This window comes from Natator depressus, chromosome 17 (genome assembly GCF_965152275.1).
Source record: "Natator depressus isolate rNatDep1 chromosome 17, rNatDep2.hap1, whole genome shotgun sequence".
Classification (NCBI taxonomy): Eukaryota; Metazoa; Chordata; order Testudines; family Cheloniidae; genus Natator; species Natator depressus.
In genome coordinates, this window is record NC_134250.1 from 182730 (window position 1) to 202043 (window position 19314).

A 19314-nucleotide genomic window follows, 5' to 3' on the forward strand; every position below is an offset into this window, starting at 1 on the left:
AGGTAGGCACTGCAATGGAGGCTGGAGACCTCAGGAGGCTCGGTGCCAAGAGCAGCGGCTGTAAAAGTGGAGCCACAAGACCAAAGGATGGTGCTGCAGCCACCGCTTGTATTGCCGGCACCATAGCAGCTCTAGGCACCATACTGGCAGAAGTGGCCGAGGGAGAGCTGAAAGAGGTGGGCAACTGAAAGCCCTGAGCCTCGGCACCATGTAGTGGGGCAGCCGACTCACGGTCAGTGCCTGAGGTGCCTGCCGCGTGAAAGGTGCTGAGCCGCGGAGCAGGAGTTACCAGAGACAGGAGAGTTCCTTTTAACTTTTTCTCCGAGGAACGGCTCCTGAGGGGGGAAGGAAGCTGGTCGTTTTTTTGCTTTTGCTTTGCCTCTGGAGGGTGTTACAGAGGTGTCAGACGCAGGACTGAGAGAGTTTTCCAGGAGCAGCATTTTAAGCCTGAGCTCCCTGTCCTTGCAGATCCGCGCTTTCAATTTGATAGTGGATGCATTATTGGGGTACATGAGACTCCCCCAAACAGCGTACGCACAGTGAATGCCCGTCTGAGATGGGGATGGCATCATTACAGGAGGCACATCTCTTGAAGCCTGGGGAGCCAGGCATGTCTGTAACCGCAGAGTTGTTTTTTTTAAGATCAAAGGACGGTGCCTGTAACAGCTAATGTAACTTATCTAAATAGTAATTCTAATGACTAAAAACTAACTAACTAAACTGAGAAACAAACTAACTGGCTAATCTCAAAGAGCACTGCTGAACTCCATCTCTAGCCCGGGATGGTAGAGAAGGAACTGAGGAGCCCGGGTTATGCATGCGCTATTCAAACACTGACAGCTCGAGAGGCAGGCACAGCGCATGTGCAGCCCGTAGGGGTACTGCTGGAGAAATTTCCGATTGAAGGCACTGGGACGCACCTTGACCTGAAGTGGAGCCCCCACAGGGACATCTCTTGAAGAAGAAACTTTGGTTCCAGGGGCTTAGCCAGTGTCTTCCTGTAGTTCAGTGGTTGAACCCTCTTTAAAACTTGGTAGCAATCATGTATTGCTTAATAATATTTTCGTATTTAATTTAAATTATTTTAATTTATCATAAATTATGCTTTGATATAGGTGGTCAGTTTTAAATTTTATTTTAAATAGATTTAGTTTTAACAAATAAACCTTATTTGATTTAAATAAAAAATAATCAATTTTTATCCACTCTATCACCAGCACTGGCATTCCCACCAAGATCACCACCACCACACATGGAGGTTTGGGGATTTATTATCACATCACTGGGCCTTCTATTTCCTGAGCCTAGAAGGCATTCTGACAAGACCACGCAAGAAGGGAAAACTGGATAACATCAACATCTCTATAGCTATATCCTGAATAACTGTTGCAAAGAGTCACATCTCAGAACTTTGCTGTGACCAGTTCAATAAGCTAACAGCAATTCTTACCTACCAGCAGTGCCTAATTGGGCCATGGGCCATGTGCTGTGCCTATGATCTTCCCATAACTGAACTGCAAGCACCAAGAACAGAAGTTGCATTTTCCTATCTGTTGCTATTCTTTTATCTCTTTCCCTTTGTATGTTTGACATGTTTTGTCTTAAAAAGAAACAGCACCAATGACAAAATATCAGAGATACCACCTGAAATGGATTCTTTCCTCAACAAGGATACTTGATGTCATTTAAGAGACTTTTAAGCAAGAGTTTCCCTTTAAAAGATGCTATGACAATGGGAGAGGGGAAAGAGGAAGAATAAGAAAGCCTGTTAAAATGAAGAATTGAATTATGTTTCAATTTTTCAACTGTGACAAGTTTTAATGGTTTTCCCTTTTATTTTTATATATGTTTAATACATTTTATTGAGAATTTCTTGTTTGGCGATAGAACACCAAGCAAAATAAAGTCCCTGGCAATAAAACCCAAACTCAAATTACTATTAATACGATGACAATAAACAGTCAGCAACAAACAGCAAAGCTTAAAAAACAGATTCATAGATTTTAAAGCCAAAAGGGGGACCATTAGATCTGACCTCCTGTATAACACAGGCCATAAAGCAGCCTAATAACAATTTTGGATTCTTATGAGACAGAAACTAGGTAAAGAATCAGAATGGAGAGGCTCGGAACGTTGATGATGGTCATTCTACATCCTGACAGCACTTCTCCAGTGACTGAGTCATGGCTACGATGAGGGCAAGAAAAGAATTCATCATGAATACAGAATAGACACAAGCTTGTCTCTTCCACCAACAAAAGTTGGTCCAGTAAAAGATATTACCTCACCCATCTTGACATTCTACAAATCAATTATTTTATCTTAGCAGAATTTGGACAGCATCTTTTCCTGATCTGTGCTCTCAAGTTATAACTTTTGGTGTGAATTTCCTACACATTCCTAAAGACTGGAAATTGCCTGAAGCAGCAGGCAAGAGAGAGAGAGTGTCACTAAAACCTTACCGGCTTGTTTAGCATCATTAGGTTTAATGCAGCGAATGTATGATGGCTCCTTGGACATCAGAATTTCCATCAGTTTGGACAGACTGTTCTTAAACTGAGTTGCCGCCTAGAAGAAAGAAGAAAGACTCAGATATGACTAGTTTTTGTGACACTGCATCACACACATAAGGCTAAGAACAAGTTTTTCAGTATCAAAGCTTTAAACATCATGGAAGTCCTTTTACACCACAAATTTAGAGAGAAGGAGACATTATCTTCAGTAATTGGAAATGACTATGCTTCAATCCAACAATTGTGTTCTTACCGTTTCAGGTCTCTTTTTATCTGTCAACTCAGTCCTCTCAAAACAATGATTTATGATAGTATTCTCCGAGTTGCACATGGTCTAGAAAGAAACAGCAGAGGACAAATGCATGAAAATTGTTTAAAGGCGGACTGGACAAAGTACTAGAATGTGTATTTTTGGGAGTTGGCAGGAGAACAGATGAGACCCAGTTTGTCATTTCTATGATAAACACCAATGATAAAACAAACTCTGGGACCTCTTTTTACATAGTGTACCCATGTGAACAATGCATCCTGAAGATTGAAAGGTCCAAGACAGAGATGGTACCTTCACAGCCCACTCCATTCGCAACTTGATCCTTTACAATACTCCGCAAAACAGGCAGTTCTCGATCGACACTCACCTCCTTCAGGTTCCGAAATAGAAGGTCATTGTTTTTATCCAGAAAACCTAGAGAAAAACAGAACAACTCAATCTGCTGTGGCTGTTTCATGGGAAATCCTCCCCAGTAAGGCAGGATCTTGAGCTGGAAAAGTAATTTGATTAATCAAATTACATATTTAGATATTATGTGAATGTATTAATCTGAATGGCAGGAGATAGGAGGAGAAAAAGGAAGTGTAACTGTCTGAAGTGGGGGAAAATGGGGACGGTAAGTGACCCTGGTGTCAGGCAATGGTGTACTTGTTGTGTAACATTTACCTGTGACACTGTAAGTGACCTCTCCAGCATAGTGCAAGAGACGGAACTCTTCTCGGCCTAAAGACTTCCGAGTCTTCTGGTCAGCCAGCTTGTGTCTGGGGAGAAAGCAAAAAGGCTTAATGGGGAGAAGATACTAGCCTCAAATACGATTCATCTACAATTACTACTGATGCTAAGTACAGAACCACCACAGCTCTTGACAGAGGGATGGGACCAGAGGAAAACAGGCAAGCTGACACTGTGTTTCTCTCTAGGAACAGCAATACTAAGGTAAATGGGAACCACAGATCAGCAACTATCACTCTAGTCCCAGAAAAATATTTGGACTTGTTCCAAAGTGATTAACTTTTTAGAGGAAAGGGGATCAAACTCTGTGTGCATGTGAAATTGCACTGGAGACAGCAGGCCAGAGACCTTAAGGTTTCTGGCAACAGAGATTAAGTTATCAGGGAACCCACCCTGGGAGAATGTCACAAGGATGATGCCATTCAGACCTTGAATTGAGAATATGAAAAGGTTCAGGGATGACTGAAAAAACCTGGCTTATTGGTGTTGCAGTTTTTAAAATTACTATTCTAAAAATTTTAAGCACAGGTTAGACAAACACTTGTCAGGGATGGTCTAGATAATACTTAGTTCTGTTATGAATGCAGGGGACTGGACTAGATGACCTCTCAAGGTCCCTTCCACACCTATGATTCTATGAAATGGAGATAAAGCAACCTGAAGGGTAAAATTAGGGACCGAAAACCCACAAAATTTGTGTGGAGGCCGAAGACCTGCCTCCATAAGTAGGACTCGGAGGTGCTGCTCTCTGCCCATAAGGGTCCTGGGGTGAAAACCCTTACAGATTTTACAGCGGTCTCTGAGATGCCCCTCGTCCAGACACGTAAGGCATGACAAGTGTGGGTCACTTCTTGGCATAAACCTACCACAGTCCGATCATGGTTTAAAGCCCGGAGACCAAGGCATACCCTGGTGCCAGGGAAAAATGTCAGGGAGAAAGACCCCCCAAAGGAAACTTGTAAGAAAACCCACACTAACTATAAACTACTGTGCTGCTAAATCTAACTACGTACATGAGGAGAGAGATACTGCAAAGCATGCACTTGTCGAGGCAAGAGCGGTAGGAAGTTCCAGCTAGCCATCACAGGTGGTAAGAAGGAACTGAGTTGAGGTTGGGTCAGCAGGGCCCTATATTGGGCACCATGAAGGCATGACTCCAGAGGGCTCCCAGGCCAACCCTATGGATACTGCTAGGGGAAAAATCTTCCAGCTCTCCTGCACGCAGCACGCACACACCTGATTGGAACTGACATGAACAAACACTTGAAGAACCACCTGCATTTCTCCAGTTGACTTATGAGAATGTCATGTGGGACTATGTCAAAAGCCTTGCTGAAGTCCACTTGTACTATGTCCACCGCATTCCCCCTATCCACCAAACCAATTACCTTGTCAAAGAATGAAATCAATCTGGCTTGGCATGATTTGTTCTTAGCAAATCTATGTTGGCTGCTAGTGATCACCCCTTCATCCTCCATTTATTTGCAAATTGTATATTGTAAAAATATATTTTATATATTGCTCTAGTTAGCTTCCCAGGTATTGAGGTCAGGCTGACTGGTCTACAATTTCTATAGCTCCTCCTTTCCCCCCTTTTTAAAGATGGGTACTACATTAGCTTTCTCCAGCTCTCCAGGACCTCTGCTGTCATCCATGAGTTTGTAAATATTATTGCCAGTGGCTTTGAGATTTCTTCAACTAATTCCTTCAGCACCCTGGGATGAACAGGATCAGGCCCTGCTGACTTGAATTAATTCAATTTAGTCAGAAGATCTCTGATGTGTTTTTTACTTATCCTGAGCTGCGTCCCTTCCCTTTTATTGTCTCTGCTAACTTTGTTAGTCATCCGGTCATGTTATTTTTTTGTGTGAAGACTGAAGCAAAGTAGGCACTGAGCAGCTCCACCTTATTATAATCTGTGGTTACCAGCTCACCTTCTCCATTAAGCAGCAGACCCACACCATCCCTGATCTTTCTTTTTTGTATGACATATTTGTAGAAGCCCTTCTTGTTGTCTCTAACATTTCTTGCCAGTTGCAACTCATTCCTTGCCTTGGTTTTCCTGATTTTGTTCCAACACACTCATGCGATTCTCATGTCCACTTCCTTAGTGACATTCCCCTCCTTCCATTTCCTATATGTATCCATTTGGGTTTTTAGATATCTAAATGCACTTATCTCTTCTCTGCATAGGAACTACTTGATGTTGAGCTTCTAGTATTACATCTTTTAGGAACTGCCAACCCCCTTCAATTCCTTTTCTTCCTAACTGGTCTCTCTATGGAGTTGTGCCTACTATTTCTCGGAGTTGGTTGAAGTCTACCCTTTTTGAAGTCCAGTGTCCTTGTTTTGTTGTTCAAATGTCCTCCTTTCCTTAGGCTCTTGAATCCTATCAGATTATGATCACTTCCTCCCAAGTTCCCAACCACCTTTGTGTTCGCAACTAATTCATCCCTGTTGGTCAAAACCAGATCCAAAATGGATGACCTTCTAGTTGTTTCCTCAACTTTCTGATATCCCCTACACATACAAAGAACTTACAGGATATATCCTGTAAGTATGGCCTACATTCTTTCTTCCCAGTTTTACACATTTACCCATAATAAAAAACACACATTGTTTGCTTGCGCCCAGTTTACCAAGTGAGCTAGATCATTCTGAATCAGTGACCTGCCCTCTTCTTTATTTACCACTCCCCCAATTTTTGTGTCATCTGCAAACTCAGTGATGATTTTATGTTTTCTTCCAAATAATTGATAAAGATATTAAATAGTATTGGGCCAAGATTTGATCCCTGGAGGACACCACTGGAAACAGACATGCTTCATGACAATTCCCTGTTGACAGTTACATTTTGAGACTTATCAGTTAGCCAGTTTTTAATTTATTTAATGTGTGCCATGGTAATTTAATATCATTCTATTTTTTCATCAAAATGTCATACAATACCAACTCAAAAGCTCTACAGAAGTCTAAGTATATTACAGCAACACTATTACTTTTATCAACCAAACTTGTAATCTCATCAAGAAAAGATATCAAGTTAGTTTGACAAGATCTATTTTCCATTAATCCATGTTGATTTGCATTAATTCATTACCCCTCTTTAGTTCATTATTAATCAAGTCCCGTGTCAATCACTCCATTATCTTGCCTGGGAGCAATATCAGACCAACAGGACTACAATTATCCGGGTCACCCAGTTTATCCTTTTTAAAAATTGGAACAACATTAGCTATCTTCCAGTATTCTGGAACTTAACCAGACATATTGAAAATCAACATTAATGGTCCAGTTAGCTCCTCAGCTATCTCTTTTAGAACTCTTGATGCAAGTTATCTGGACCATCTGATTTTAAAATGTCTGACTTTAGTAGCTTCTGTTTAACATTCTCCAGTCACACTAGTGGAATGGAAAGACTTTTACCATCACCGTGTGACGAGATTGCATCAGATGTTTTTCCCCCCCCCAAATACAGAAAAGAAATGTATTGAACACTTCTGCCTTTTCTGCATTATTGATAGTTCTACCACTTCCATCTAGTAAAGGTCCAATATCATTGTCAGAATTTAAAAACACCTTTTTATTGTCCTTTATTATGCTGGCATATGTTCTCCTTGTGTCCCTTGGCTTCCCTTATCAATAGTCTACAATTCTTAATTTCTGATTTATAGTCATTACTATCAACTGTGTGCGCACGTGCATGTGTGGGCGCATTTACAGCTACCTTCACTGCCCCTCTAATGCAAGTTCTATTTTTAACCAGCATAGCCTTCTTCCTTGATCATGGGATTGTGGTTTTGGGGCATCTAGTAAGGTGTTCTTAAATGATTCTCAATTATCATTCATATTTGCCTGATTAAATTCTTCCTCCTAGTTGATTTGGTCCATAACTGTTTTCAGCTTTGTGAAATAGTCTAGATAATACTTAGTCCTGCCTCAGTGCAGGGGACTGGACTAGATGACCTACTGAGTTGCCTTTCAGTCCTACATTTCTATGATTCTATTCTTACATTGACCGTATTAGTCTTCCAACAGATATCAAAGAAGTTAAAATTCCCCATTAATACTAGCTTGTGTGTGTTACCTAATCTTGTTACCTATTTGAAGAATATCAGAGGGGTAGCCATGTTAGTCTATATCCACAAAAACAATGAGGAGTCCGGTGGCACCTTAAAGACTAACAGATTTATTTGGGCATAAGCTTTCGTGCATAAAAAGCCCTTCTCTTCATGTGCCAGTATATTTATGCCTGCATCCGTAATTTTCACTCCATGCATCTGAAAAAGTGGGCTTTTTACGCACAAAAGCTTATGCCCAAATAAATCTGTTAGTCTTTAAGGTGCCACCGGACTCCTTGTTATTTGAAGAATGTCCCATCCACTTCCTCTTCTTCATTTGATGGTCTATAACAGACTTCCAGAATAACATCACTACTATTCTTCTCTCTTTTTAGCTTAATTTTTGTTAGTTATACTCACTTATTCTGTTGTGTTAACAGAGGCTATGTCTACACTACTGCGGCAAGTCGACCTACGCTATGCAACGCCAGCTATGTGAATAACGTAGCTGGAGTCGACATATCTTATGTCAAGTTACCATGGGGTCTACACCGCAGGGGGTTGATAGCAGAAACTCTCCCGTCGACTTAACTAACTCTTCTTGTCGGGGGTAGAGTATAGAGGTTGACTGGAGAGTGATCTGCTGTTGATTTGGTGGGTCTTCACTAGACCCACTGAATCAATCACCGGTGGATCAATCTCAGAGCTTCAATACTGGCTGTAGTGTAGACCTAGCCTTAGAATCTAAGCTCTTTGGGACAGCAAGTATCTTGTGCTGGGAAGTGCAAAAAAGCAAAATGGGGGCCCACTATGACTGGGACCTCTGCGTGCTACTGTAATACAAATACACTAACAGGTACAGCAGAGACTGGGTATATTTAAAACCCATTAGCTTTATTCTGTATTGTGTCCCTCCTCACAAAGACAAAACTAGCAACAGCTACTTGAACACTCACGTGAGAAAATGAGGATGATTCTTCACCGTTTCCTCTAGCTTCTCCAGAAATGTCATATCTGTGGCATCCCCAGGTCTCAGACACTCCTCATCCTATAGAGAGAGGAATCAGCAAACACAGCAATACTTGTACTAGAGAGGCTGCCTAATTCACTCACATAATAAACAACTGCTGGGTTGAAAAGGAGAATTTTTTTCTTCCTGGAGACTAGTTAGACTTTTAGATTCTTTCCAGCCAGCAGAAGAAGACAAGTACGCTTTGACTTTTGGTGAGAGGTCGTCTCCCTGTGTACGAAGAACTTGCCTGCTCCTACAGTTCAGTTGAGTTTTCAAGAGCAGCACAATTAAAATCTGACCATAAAGTGAAGTCAGATCAAGCTCTGTAACTCTAATCTATGTACAGAATTGATTCTAAAAAAGAAAGGAATTTAGACTGGTTTAGGAGGTCTCAAAGAAAGAAACTGATCAGGTTTGCCCTTCAGTTTTCTGTGCCAGTTAAGCAAGAATATATAACATTATTATTTAGAGCTAGTATTACAGCACTGCCCATAACTGTAATAAGTGCCCCATTTTGCTTGTAAAAATACACAAAAAGACGTTTCCTGCTTAATTGCTGATAACCTAAGAATACAAGTGACCTTCAAAGGGAGAAGAGGAAAACAGTTAAATATATACAGTTTCTATACACATTTACATTTTTTTGTTTTTTATAAATAGATAAAGCAAGATCTACTTATCCTCAACTGCCACCTAACCTACCTATCACTAGTTGGCTGGTTGCTTTGCATTCAGAACAGCAATACAGGAGGGGGTTTAGCATCCAACAACAGCCTGCAAAATGCTCCTACTGAGCCCTGCTTAACTGGCATGAGTACATTATTTATAGTGTTTAGAGAATATATCTGCAGCAAAGCCCTGGTAGTTGCTTCACAAGTTTGCAGTACAGGATGATGCCACTGAACTAGTAGAGGACGCTAAGGCAACTCAGAAGTTCTCTAGAATTGAAAATACCAGGTACAAGGAAGCTTAGCAAGCTTGCTGTTTTGTTTCCTTCCTTTTTGGGGGATGGAAAATGCAGACCCAGTGAACACACATTGTCCCTGGGGGTCTTCTTAAAAAAAAAAAAAAAAAGGGGGTCAATTTTAGAATTAAGAAGTTCACTGCCTTCAAAGGAAAGGTCCTTGATTGTTATTTGTTCCTCCCTGGGGATTTCCTAGGACTGGAGCCAGGGAGACCACCTCATTGTCACCAATATAGCCACAGTACACACCGTGGTGTCAGACATATCCAGTGCAGCCTATAGGGAAGTGTGGGCTATCCAATGCCCCTCAGTCATGATGGCTCTCAGCTCCTCTCAATGGTCCTGTGGTAGCTTGTCCAGAAATGGAGACAGCTTATCCCAGCTCCAATGGAGAGGAGAGCCTGATAATTAGCCACACACACACATCTGGTGGCTGACTAACGAATAAACCTTGCACGAGATAAGGTCTAGTTTCTTTGGGTCCAGCTCTAGGAGGTATTTGTTATTTTTGACCTTTCCTTGACAGCAGCCACTACAAGCAAATGTTGTACTGGGAGGGAATAAAAGTATTCAAATCCCTTGGAAGGGACATGGTACCTTCCTTCTGCTCACTTGGATGTCACTAGCGTCAAGGCTGGTGTATGCCATAGGTCCTATGTCGGCTCCAATGGTCTTTCATTAATTGGCATGGGGAGCCTGTTTGGCAAGGAAGGGTGCGAAATATCCAGGATCTTATGGGAATTTGGCTGCATTACTTCTAGTGGTATATCCACTATCTCTGCCATGTGTTTAATGAGCTCTTGGAATAATTTAAGATCATCCACTAAGGAAAACAGAGCGGCTTACTGCCTCATCGGGGGAGGATGAGATCACAGCAGGAACAAGTTGTTCTTCCCCTTGTGGTTGTTGTTCCTCATCATTTTCCTCCTCCTCCTTTCTTTCCAGGACCTGGGGCTTCACTAGTTGGCCTGACTGGGATGGTCCATATTGTGTCTTTGAAGAGGGGAGGTCTAACCCTGGAAGGGGCAGATGATGCAGGCTTACACGAATACGGCTGTACACCCCAGTGTGTCCAGTAGAGACAGTGTTGGTAGGGATATAAGTACTGAGGTGGGAGAAACACAGGAGGGTACCAAGATAAATGTTTCCTATGAGTCCAGGTCTTCTCCTACTTTCCTTTGTAGAATCCTCCCTCGAGTGCCTTCCTGGTTCCCAATATGGTACCCCAGGGGGGAAGGCGAGTGGGTGGGAGATGTGTCTAGATGGGGATGAGGAGAAAGCGAGTGACCATTCTATCCAGAGTGCCCTGCATATAAAGGGAGAAGTTGGTACTGGAGATACCTCCCTGACTTGCTGTACCAACAGTGCAGTAGTTGGTGGCTTAGATATCACTATCCTCAGCCTCTCTAGGAGAGGCAGCTGTAGTGTCAGGCCCAAAAGTCTCTCGGTACTCTGTATGCTTTGGGTACCAAGACAGCAAGTATTGCTGGGTACTGAAGAACACGGTTCTGAGGTGAGCAGTTCCCAAGGCTCTGGGTACTGAGAGAAAAAACAGTCTGCAGATATGGTGGGTGCAACTGGGGCTCTCTTAGTAGTCTGTACTGGGGCACTTCACAGGACCTTTTCAGACTTTTGGCCCTTAGGAGGTTGAGCCTGAGATGAGTCAGAAGTCTGATGATGCTTGTGTCTTGACTTGCCAGGCATCTGAGAAGGGGACTTTGGCTCATCCCTTCTCCCATCGTTCCTTCCTGTCAGAAGACTGATGCCAGAATGGAGATGGATGACTGGGGTCTCTTAATAGATGTGACCCAAGAGCTCAGGGTGGAATCTTAGCTCACAAGGCCACTAATGGAGAGGAACTGATCAGAGGAACATAGACTGGTTTTGACCTACGTCTCAGTGTCTGAGAAAGCGTGTTTTGAACTCTTGAGGAGGAACAACTTCTGGTGGGCTTCTCTAGCATGCCGATTGTGCTTAGAGAAAAAACAACATATGGACTATTGCTTGGGGGTATGTCCCTCTCCTAGGCTGAGCAGGAACTGGGAATACCAGTTGTTATGCAGCACTGAAACTTAATGAGAGGCAGGTTTTGAACCCTGATGATTTAGCTTCTGCCATATTGCTAGCATCTTTGTGGGTGGGGTGGGGGTGGTATAGGTCTACCTACACTGAAACTCATCTAAGAAAAATTATATATAAAATATTAGCCAACAGGCAATAACTATATGAACTAACCAACCACTAAAGTTGCTAACTAACACCAGCACAGTGAATAGGGAAGTGGACACTGCAGGGATTCTGGCTCATTGCCACAAATGGTAAAAAGGAACTGAGGAATAGTTGTGCCTGCTCTGCCCTTTATGCCTTTGGACCGGGAGGGGGGACAGTCCAGGACATCTAGAGTGCAGGTACTGCCCAAGTGGATACTGCTGACCAAAAGAATCCAATCTTGCATTCATGGGACACACGTGCACCAAGAATGGAACCCATGAGGACAATCACTTGAACCTGTAGCAGGAGCTGAGCAATGTTGTAGCCTGGGTTTCCTTGGCTCCCCTCTCCCATCCCAGCCACATCAGTGGGAGAATTCCTCTCCCATCTTCACAGAAGGAACAGCAGCTAGGTTTCGGGAGGGGAGCCAGGCAAATCCATTTTGACACTTAGTTAAGCTGCCACAGTGGCTGCTCTCTCTCACTGCTGCTGGGAGCAGGAGATCAAAGATCAGGTAGCTACTTTGGTGGTCACTCACTCTGCTTCTTCTGAACTGCATTCACACACCGCTATGGCTGTATTATTTTTACAACCTGAGAGTCGGAATAGCAAAATTAAAAATAGGGCTGTCAAGCAATTAAAAAAATTAATCATGATAAAAAAAAATCGCGATTAATCACGCTGTTAAACAATAATAGAATACCATTTATTTAAATATTTTTGGATGTTCTCTACATTTTCAAATATATTGATTTCCATTACAACACAGAATACAAAGTGTACGGTGCTCACTTTATATTTATTTTTATTACAAATATTTGCACTGTAAAAAACAAAAGAAATAGTATTTTTCAATTCATCTAAGTACTGTAGTGCAATCTCTTTATCATTAAAGTTGAACTTACAAATGTAGAATTCTGTACAAAAAAACCTGTACTCAAAACCAAAACAATGTAAAATTTTACAGCCTGAAGTCCTCTCAGTCCTACTTCTTGTTCAGCCAGTTGCTCAGACAAACAAGTTTATTTACATTTGCAGGAGATAATGCTACCCGCTTCCTGTTTACAATGTCAACTGAAAGTGAGAACAGGCATTCACCCCTGGCACTGTTGTAGCCGGGGTCGCTAGATATTTATGTGCTAGATGTGCTAAAGTTTCATATGTCTCTTCATGCTTCAACCACCATTCCAGAGGACATGCATCCATGCTGATGACTGGTTCTGCTCGATAACAATCCAAAGCAGTACGGACTGACGCATGTTCATTTTCATCATCCGAGTCAGATGCCACCAGCAGAAGGTTGATTTTCTTTTTTGGTGGTTCGGATTCTGTAGTTTCTGCATCAGAATATTGTTCTTTTAAGACTTCTGAGAGCATGCTCCACACCTCGTCCCTCTCAGATTTTGGACGGCACTTCAGATTCTTACACCTGGGGTCAAGTGCTGTTGCTATTTTTAGAAATCCCACATCACTACAATTCTCCCCCAAGGAGTTCAGTCACAAACTTAATTAATGCATAATTTTTTTAACGAGCATCATCAGCATGGAAGCATGTCCTCTGGAATGGTGGCCAAAGCATGAAGGGGCATATGAATGTTTAGCATATCTGGCACGTAAATAACTTGCAACGCTCACTACAAAAGTGCCATGCAAATGCCTGTTCTCACTTTCAGGTGACATTGTAAATAAGAAGCAGGCAGCAGTATCTTCCGTAAATGTAAACAAACTTGTTTGTCTTAGCGATTGGCTAAAGAAGTAGGACTGAGTGGACTTGTAGGCTCTAAAGTTTTACATTGTTTTGTTTTTGAGTGGAGTTATATAAAAAAAAAATCTACATTTGTAAGTTACATTCATGATAAAGAGGTTGCACTACAGTACTTGTATGAGGTGAATTGAAAAATAGTATTTATTTTACCATTTTTACAGTGCAAAGATTTGTAATAAAAATAATAATATAAAGTGAGCACTTTGCACTAGAAATCAATATATTTGAAAATGCAGAAAAACATCCAAAAATATTTAATAAATTTCAATTGGTATTCCATTATTTAACAGTGTGATTAATTGCAATTAATTTTGTTAATCATGATTAATTTTTTTTTTAGTTAATCACATGCAATTAATCAATAGTCCTAATTAAAATCTTTTGAAAAAAAAGTTCTCTTGACTATAGGACGCTCTGCTCAGAATCCCCCTTCCCCGCAACACAGGACATTCTTAGTCAGCCAGTTTAAAGGGCCCAGGGGGGAAACTTTGGTGTATTCAGGCATTTGTTTTCTGTTTTTCTTGGGAGGTTCTTGCTTCTTCTATACTCTCAGATGTGGTTAATGAGAAATTTATTTGTGCATATGCATTGTATGGCATTATAGATATACCCCCAATAAAAATATAAGTTAAAACAGTTTTGCTTAAAAAGAAGCTTCTATCTTATTCAGTGTAAAGCTCTTAATGAACAGTATTGTGTGGTTAGAAATGCCAGCAAATGCAAAAACATGCATGGAAGATGGTTAGCCTCTGGGTCTACCACACATGGTTCATACCAAACGCTGGGCTCTACTCACTTCTCTACCTCCCTCTGCAATCCTCACACTCCCACAAACAACCTGTACACCAGCCTCCACTTCCTTTTCACCTATGACTAGTCACTTCCCATTATGCTCCTAAATATCTTCAATTAAAAATATATATATAAATAAATACAGGTTTGTCAACTCACCAAAATAGAAATTATTCCTTTGAATTTCTCTTCCACCAGATCACAAATGATTTTGTTATTGAAATACTGGACAGGTTCCCACTGCCATTCACAAAGAGACACACACAATTAAAGACAGGTTAAAGATGTTGATTCTGCACTGGAAGGAAATAGTCTCAGTGATCAGTGTATTTCAGAGGATAGAAAATATTTAAAACAGTCTTCCTGAGGCCCACATGTCAAGTATGAAAGATATCGGTACATTTCTTTCTTAAATATACATTTATTTTTCTGATCTGTTTTTTTTGTTTGTTTGTTTTGCCAGAGAGAGGGTGAACATCTTTCTCCCATCACAGTCAAAAGGAAAGGGGAAACCTATGCGACCAAGCTCTCTATTCTAAAATATGGCTGTAGCGGACAGCCTCCCTCTCTAGAATAAGTCTGACTCAAATACACTAGGCAGTTGCAACTAGAAATATAAAAAGTTCCACTTATATTATGGTACTAAACTAATATAGACCTGGGGTTCTTGTTCCTGCTGTGCATATGCCACACAAAAAGACTGACTATTCCTGAAACCAAACCCCCTCAAATGAAATATTTATCTTTGTTCCAGGTCATCACTGAGTCATGTTGTCACAGTTTCTCATCTTCCATTCAGATTTGTGAGAGGTAGTCTCCCTAACAAATAGCAGCCGATCTCTGTGGTTGCTGCTCTGAAAAAGGTCTCCAAATTCTGAACGCAGGATTCAAGAGAAAGAACCTCTTCAGAAACTGGGAACCAGGCTGTTCACAAAATATATTTAGTTGGTGGTAGTAACAAACAGGTCAGGGAGGAGCAGAGAAATTTCTAAAGGGCTGTCTTACAGCATCCTTATTCTCCTATCTATCTGGGTTCTTCTGTAGAACCCATCAGTGTAGCATCTGAGTGCCTTGTAGCCAGCACCAGGTACCTGCACACAATCTCCAGACAGTAAGTAAGCAGAGAATCCACCACAGACGCTTCTGCTATTTCTTAATTATATAGCTGCATGGATCCCAACAGTAGCTCATAAAAGATCAAACGCAACTCAATCACCATTCTGCCCTTCCTACAAGTCTTGCTTGGAAGGCTGAAAGGCAGGAGTTTGGGTTTTGCTGAAGCAAGGCTTCAGCAAGAAGAAAACAGAACAATTTTCCAAAAATAAATTGATAGGATCTACATTTTCTGGCAGCAAAATGTCAAAGGGCCACAATGTCATGTGGCATTCTTGACAGGACAAGAATTCATGGATTAATTCTGATGTTTGATCGCCTCCAAGTTACAAATACAATAGCTGTGAGCAAAACTGCAGGACTTTCAGTGCCAAACACACAGCTTCTAACCCAGCAAGCTAGAAGATAACTTTCCTTAGCTGAGAGCAGAATTAAGATTTTCATGCGTTGTATAGACAAAGGACTACAGAACAAGATAATCACTAATGCTGGAACAGGTCTAGTTCTAATCTGAATGGGTTTTGCTTGAATAAATACTATCACCTGTGAGCAGGTGATTGCATGTGCAAAAACAGAGCCCAGTTTGAAGCCCCTTTTGTGTGAAGCAGTTCTGGTGGATCACACACAGACAAATAAGGCGAAAATAAATATTTACTTCCAAATTCTTGCTTTACATACTGTAAATTATCATCAGCTCCCTTTAATTAGCTGGCCTCTCCCAATAGGACATGCTACAGAGGAAACAATACAAAATGAGGTCTTGGCTCTTACCGCTATGCCTTCTGACTCATACTCCTCTTGTTCTGATTTTAGTGTGAGTTCTATGAAGAGCTGCTGCAGTTTTTCATTACAATAATTGATACAAAACTGCTCAAAGCTGTAAACAACCAGAAAGAATTAGTCACTCCCACACTGTATTTCAATAAAACAAAGTCTGCACCATTTTGGTCAGGCACCATGCATAATCTGGGTACAAATCAAGAGAGATACAAGCAAGAGAACTAGAGACTCATATGAGCTCTAAAGAGATGAACCAATGAATAGTCAGATTCGCCCCAGAAGAGAGAAAGAGCCATCAGAGGTAAGCAAGGAGGAACATGGGTTCAGCAGACATAAATAAGGGCCTATCTACATTAAAAATCCAACAATGGATATCTGCCATAGTTAGGTTCCAGGCTCCAATAAAATTCCATAAAATAATTCTATATTGTGTTCTCTCATTCACACTACAACAAAAATGTGTTAGGAGGAGGAAACCCATACCACACAACTACATGCTGGTGTGATTACAGCTGTCATGTAGACAGGCTCCAAGATGGGCAAAAATCAGTTTCACATCCTTGAAAAATTAAGATGATAAACAGTAGTGAATGCTGAGTTCTAGCAGGGTCCCAACTAGGCACAGCGGTTCCTATCTAGAGATGTTAAAAATAGGCCTCTCGCTCAGAAGGCGTTTGCCTACTACTATCAGGTATTCTGTTGATTTCCTGAAGTTGAGACCTAATCTCATGTTACATAAACCTCTCCTATTAAAAAAAGTGCCAGGCATGGGGAAGCCTGTTATTCTAATATTGAGGGAAGGAAATGAAACAACAGGATTAAATCACAGGAAACAAGGTTATTCAAAGTTCAAAGATGTTGAGGTGAAACAAACCTATTGTGCTGGAAAACCTCAAATCCATAAATGTCAAGCAGCCCTAGAACTGTTGCACTCCTCCAGCCTGGGCACTCTGCCTCCTGTAACAAAGACAAAATACTCTGTCACATTTGGTGTAGCTTTAATCATTAGGCTCAAAAGCAGTTGCCAACCTCCACTGCTATCTTCCCATATAATTCTAGTGTCTGGTCCTCACTCCTCTCAGTGAGAGAGGAATGCAGTCAGAAAATCATTGTTCAGTATTGAGCTGAACCTCTTCCCTGCTTCCTAGTTCAACGGTTTGAACTCACACTTCCCACCCACTTAGTAGCACAGTCGTATAGTATGATCACGGGAGCGCAAGTGAGAGATAAATTTACCTTGTAGGCAAGAGACTTATTAATCTTATTCACTAGCCAGGAGAAGGTGCGCCCATATACTGCCTTGGCTAGAGCATCTCGTGCATAGGCTGCCTGCTCCAGATTCAGAGGACTGACCAACTGCATGCGGAAGAAGAGACAAGACAAATTCAAATAGCCAGCCCACTGAGCAATGCAGTCTTCGTAACACAAAACTAATAACTAGCTGTGCACACATCACAATCTCCCAGCAGTACTGGTTACTAGTCACAAGTAGGTTACATGAGACCAAGAAACGCAGAGATAGTTTCCTCTCAGACCTGTGAGAAATCTGTAACCGGAAGGTGAACTGTTTAACCTGATAACAAAGCAGCCCATATTAGTTGGCTTCAGTTCTGGATGTCTCCCAATTTACCAGTTCATGTTCTCACCTCTTCCCCTTTTGCTATGATCGTCTTGTGGATCAATGCTTCCCGGAGCACAGAGCCCTCAACCCCCAGGAGCTGCAAACCACCAAAAGGAAAACTCAATTAGAGAAAGTATTATTAATTTCACATCTGTTTTAGAGACATCAGAAACTTTAGCGCCACAGCTAATGAAGTCCTGCTCTTCACTGATTAACACATCCTGTCCACTGCTGAGATACACAGTGATTCACTCCTTATTCTAGTAGGCACATGCACTCAACAGAAAGATAGGTGACAGGACATTACTGGTTTACCAGGAACATTCCAGCAGAATGCACAGAAAAAAATCTGTTACCCACATTTCATAACTGTTCTTTGAGATGTGTTGCTCTTGTCCATTCCATTCTAGGTGCGTGCGCACCTACGTGCACAGTCGTCAGAAACTTTTGCCTTAGCAGTATCCACAGGGTCAACTGTGACGCCCTCTGAAGTGCTACGCTCATGCATCGGTATGTAAGGCACCGTCGGCCCTATGCCCTCTCAGTTCCTTGAACCACCTTGCCCTGCAATCGGGACTGAAAAGCTTGGCAGGCCAGGCAAACTGCCCTGAGCTCCCTGGCATTTATGTGAAGGGAGCAGTCAATCCCTGACGAGTGGCCTTGAGTACTGAGATTCCCCAGGTGGGCTCCCCATCCGAGGTTGCGTTGGTCACCAGAGTCAGCGACGGGGACAAGCCCACAAACGGAACTCTCTGCAAGACCGACACAGGGTCCAGTCACGACACCAGAGATGCCCAAACGTGGTTTGGCACTTTGACTACCAAGTCTAGGTCATGTCTGTTGGGGATGTACACTGATGCCAACCACGCCTGCAACAGTCGGAGATGGAGCCGGGCACATCGAACCACATAGGTGCAGGCCGCCATATGACCTAACAACTGTAGATAGGTATGGGCAGTAGTAAGGGATGATCCCTTACATGGGATATTATCGCTGACATGGCTTGGAAGCGGGACTCTGGAAGGAATGCCCTTGCCCTCATGGAGTGCAGGAATTGGGTAAAATTTTAAACCTGTTAACCTCTGACCTTAATTATTTCATACAGAAAAGTGACCCTTTAATAGTGTCAAGATCTAATAACTACTAAATCTTACCCTGGAGTAATACAACAGCAACAGAACCAATTACACTGGTATATGGGAATGTCTCCAAGGGTTTATACTCACCCTAGCCAGATATTTAATCTGGTTCTCTGTGGTCACCTGAGCATTGCCCTGTTCATCGGCAGCAAACTGCACATTCCCCAGGTGCAACACACTAGCGACAATGCTCAGTAAATCCTAGTACAAGAGAAAGAAGAAATAATGGTCAAAAAGATGGGAATAAATATGGATCAAATCTTAGGTGGGATGGGGGGGGAGAAAGGGGAGTTTCTTTATATGTCCATCAGTAGGAGACATTTTTACATTTAGCTTTCTG

The 19314-nt window shown here is 41.9% G+C and overlaps 1 protein-coding gene across 3 annotated transcripts in view; it reads right to left on the minus strand.

The window, feature by feature from the left end:
* The window catches only part of MYO1C (myosin IC), a 112414-nt gene that overhangs the window by 36053 nt on the left and 57047 nt on the right, over window positions 1–19314 (minus strand). For all 3 annotated transcript variants that reach the window (XM_074974857.1, XM_074974856.1, XM_074974858.1), the window contains 11 exons: window positions 19062–19175; window positions 17861–17932; window positions 17451–17570; window positions 17089–17171; window positions 16206–16311; window positions 14481–14561; window positions 8534–8625; window positions 3451–3545; window positions 3152–3198; window positions 2767–2847; window positions 2463–2568 (listed from right to left, as the gene is read on the minus strand). In XM_074974857.1, the coding sequence (XP_074830958.1) occupies window positions 2463–2568; window positions 2767–2847; window positions 3152–3198; window positions 3451–3545; window positions 8534–8625; window positions 14481–14561; window positions 16206–16311; window positions 17089–17171; window positions 17451–17570; window positions 17861–17932; window positions 19062–19175 (997 nt within the window). The remainder of the gene's footprint in view (window positions 1–2462; window positions 2569–2766; window positions 2848–3151; window positions 3199–3450; window positions 3546–8533; window positions 8626–14480; window positions 14562–16205; window positions 16312–17088; window positions 17172–17450; window positions 17571–17860; window positions 17933–19061; window positions 19176–19314) is intronic.